Genomic DNA, 2,892 nt, shown 5'->3' with positions numbered 1-2,892 from the left:
GCTTCAACAATTTCTGAATTAAACTGCACTTAAAAGAATTAACCTCATCACAATCAAAACACCATATAGTCCATTTCATTTGCCTTTTTTTTTTTTTTTTGTTTCTTTTCAAGAAATAAAACATAATAAGTGCATCAAGGTGCAACTCAACTCAAGAACATGGATAATATCTGAAAGCAAAAGTGAATGGAAATACCTGAGGATGGCAAAAAATAAAAAGCATTCTACTGAAACTAAGAATCAAACACTGCAATAATTTGCATAATTGTTCATTTCAGAAAATATGGATAAGAACTATACTAAGGTTAATGGGAAGCAGAGAGTTTAAGGCATTCACTCTGGCATCTTCGAAGGCAGATATCATTCCAGTCAGGCACTTGATGCTGGTTTACACAGACAGTCCGAGCACAAGCATCAGAGCATGCATCAAGCTCAGATACACCACAGACAGTAAGACAGTTATCAGGAATCGGGTCCTTTGAGAAAGCCCCCACTTTTTTCAACATTCTCTTTGATGTACATACTCTCTCACACACGAAAACATCATCAGAACTCTTCTCCCTTCCTCTGATGCTTTTCATTCTCTGCTCTTCTGCGCGTTTCTTTTTCATGACTATAATTGCTTGGCCCGCAATAACTGCTGGGACAGCAGCCCCCAACAAGGACCACCACACTTCCACCATCACCAATGCAGTAGTTAGTTAGGCTCTATTCTGTTGTCCACTTTTGTTTCACCCTCTAACAAAGATGAGCCCACTATTATCAAATCAAAACTACTCAAATATAAGCAAGGATTTATTTGTGCTGAGAGCTTGCTACGCATATGAATTTTCAAACCATATGATAAAGTGAAAGACGTTAATCCTACGGCTGAAAATTTTCAAAACTACTCAAGTCACGTGCATTGAATCCTTTTTGCTACTCCTCATAACAAAGATGTATTGCAGTGCCAGCAATCTAAGCACACCTTCTACATCAACTAATGTGAAACGAATAATTATAATATAGCTTAGTTTCACCAATAGTCACTAAGAGTCATTTCACATAAATGAATTCATTTGTAAATACATACATTCCATGTTTGATATAAATGAAAATTCATTTGGAATTCTATTATATTAATTCCATGCTTGAACTAAATCCAATCAAATTTTTTTAGAATTCACAAATGTACACTAAATTACTAACCATACAAATTTGACTTGACTAAAATTAATTGATTTTGCAAATAAATTCCGTAATTAATAAGAACGATTAAAAAAAAAAGATTTCAAATATTCATAAAGATTTTAACTAGTGGAATTCAATTTCTAACAAACTAATGAGGCTGATCCAGACACTACGTAAGTTTATTAGTAGTAAATTTCAGCACAGTTGCTAAACTTCAATTTGTATCAGATTGTAAAACTACAGGAGAAATTTGACAAGACTGTCCTAAAATATTAACAATGATGACATTGTTGAAATAAAATCAGAATCCAGTGAGTTTATGATACAAATTACAGTTTAATAATCATGCTGAAATTAGCGGCTAGCTGTTCAATTAAGCCTTGAAACACAAAAGCTTAAAAGAAAAGCATTAATTTTAATTACCCATTAATCTTTGCCATTGCATACCTCTTCAAAACAAAAACGAAAAATAAAAAGAAAAAAGCGGGTAATGCATTAGAGACAGAAGCAAAGCAAGTGGGTCTTTTTAAAGGCAATAACAAAGAAGTGATAAGTAACCGTAAAGATGAAGGTGAAGATGAAGAGCCCGGAATCATTCTTCAAAACACGAAAATCAACAATTTAGACCGTGAAATTCACGGAGCAAAGAGATAGGGAATCAAAATTCAATTCCATTTTTATTTTCCAACAAAAAATTTATTCATCAAAAAATAAAAGTACAGATGAGTGTTCTTACCTGCAGCTGTAATGCAAGCCGCACATCAGCAATTACCCACGCTTGACTGCTGATTCTCGCTCATGGGACTGTTTTTGAGAATTGGGTTTCGTCCCTCTCAGTCTCGGCTCGGCACAAACTAGTACGCATTAGATTCTAGTACACAAGGGTAAGATTGTAATTACAATATATTATGGAATTAAAAATGGCTTTCTTTTAAGGTAAAACTACAAGCGTATTAATAAAAATAATTTTTTTACCGTTAGATTTACGCTAATTTAGACATATACATTTAGATTTGAAATTGATTAAATGACTTGTTACCTATAGAATGGGTTATAAAATGAAGAATTTAATTGTGTGAATTAAAAACAGTTACTATTTTTTTTTTTAGAGAAGAAAAAAGTTACTATTTTCAACACAACTATAATTCTATAAAATATAAAATTCAAAGATAAATAATTGTCTAATACTTTAAATTCATTCACTCAAAATAAATTATTTAATTATTTAATTTTAATTTCTTATTGTTAAAACATTTATCATGTATCATGTAATTTAACTTATATCATATATACGTGACATCTCATTATTTTTTTTAATATAATATTTTTAATTAAAAAATTAAATTATACAACTCCAATGTTTGACTTATAAATCTCTACCCTTATATAATATCAAATTGTATAAATTAAAATGTATAAATTGTAAGTAGTTTAACTAATTAATCGTTATCTTCAATTACATTTTTTAAAAATAATCCATATTGTATATTTAGTGATAAAAATATTTATTTAACTTTCGGAAATATCAAATTACACGTCTATATATATATATATATATATATATATATATATATATATATATATATAAAATAATTATTTTAAAATTAATTAATCTTTAAGTCTCAACTTGATCGATCTTATTTTTGCAGTAAATTATGTTTTACAATTTTTAAAAACAATTTTTTATATACTCATCTAGCTTTTGAATAAAATTTGTTTCGT

At 29.4% G+C, this 2,892-nt stretch overlaps 1 protein-coding gene across 2 annotated transcripts; it reads right to left on the bottom strand.

The window, feature by feature from the left end:
* Positions 1 to 203: 203 nt before the first annotated feature.
* On the bottom strand, positions 204 to 2,054 carry LOC105636556 (uncharacterized protein At5g64816). Of its 2 annotated transcripts, none has more exons than XM_089718681.1 (2): positions 1,907 to 2,054; positions 204 to 738 (listed from the first exon to the last, which is right to left on the bottom strand). In XM_089718681.1, exon 2 carries the CDS (start codon positions 681 to 683, stop codon positions 306 to 308), a length of 378 nt encoding a protein of 125 aa, XP_089574807.1. In that variant the 5' UTR covers positions 684 to 738; positions 1,907 to 2,054; the 3' UTR covers positions 204 to 305. The 2 variants fall into 2 exon arrangements, with proteins under 2 accessions (XP_089574807.1, XP_012075245.1); XM_012219855.4 differs by having other exon boundaries at positions 204 to 756; positions 1,907 to 2,017.
* Between the last annotated feature and the right edge of the window lie 838 nt (positions 2,055 to 2,892).

This window comes from Jatropha curcas, chromosome 3 (assembly GCF_041381405.1).
Source record: "Jatropha curcas cultivar XTBG-Jc1 chromosome 3, XTBG_Jcur_1.0, whole genome shotgun sequence".
In the NCBI taxonomy this organism is placed as follows: Eukaryota; Viridiplantae; Streptophyta; class Magnoliopsida; order Malpighiales; family Euphorbiaceae; genus Jatropha; species Jatropha curcas.
This window is presented reverse-complemented; position numbering and strand designations above follow the sequence as displayed.

Coding starts and splice junctions, on each gene's coding strand:
- LOC105636556 (XM_089718681.1), bottom strand. CDS start 683: ATGGTGGAAGTGTGGTGGTCCTTGTTGGGGGCTGCTGTCCCAGCAGTT.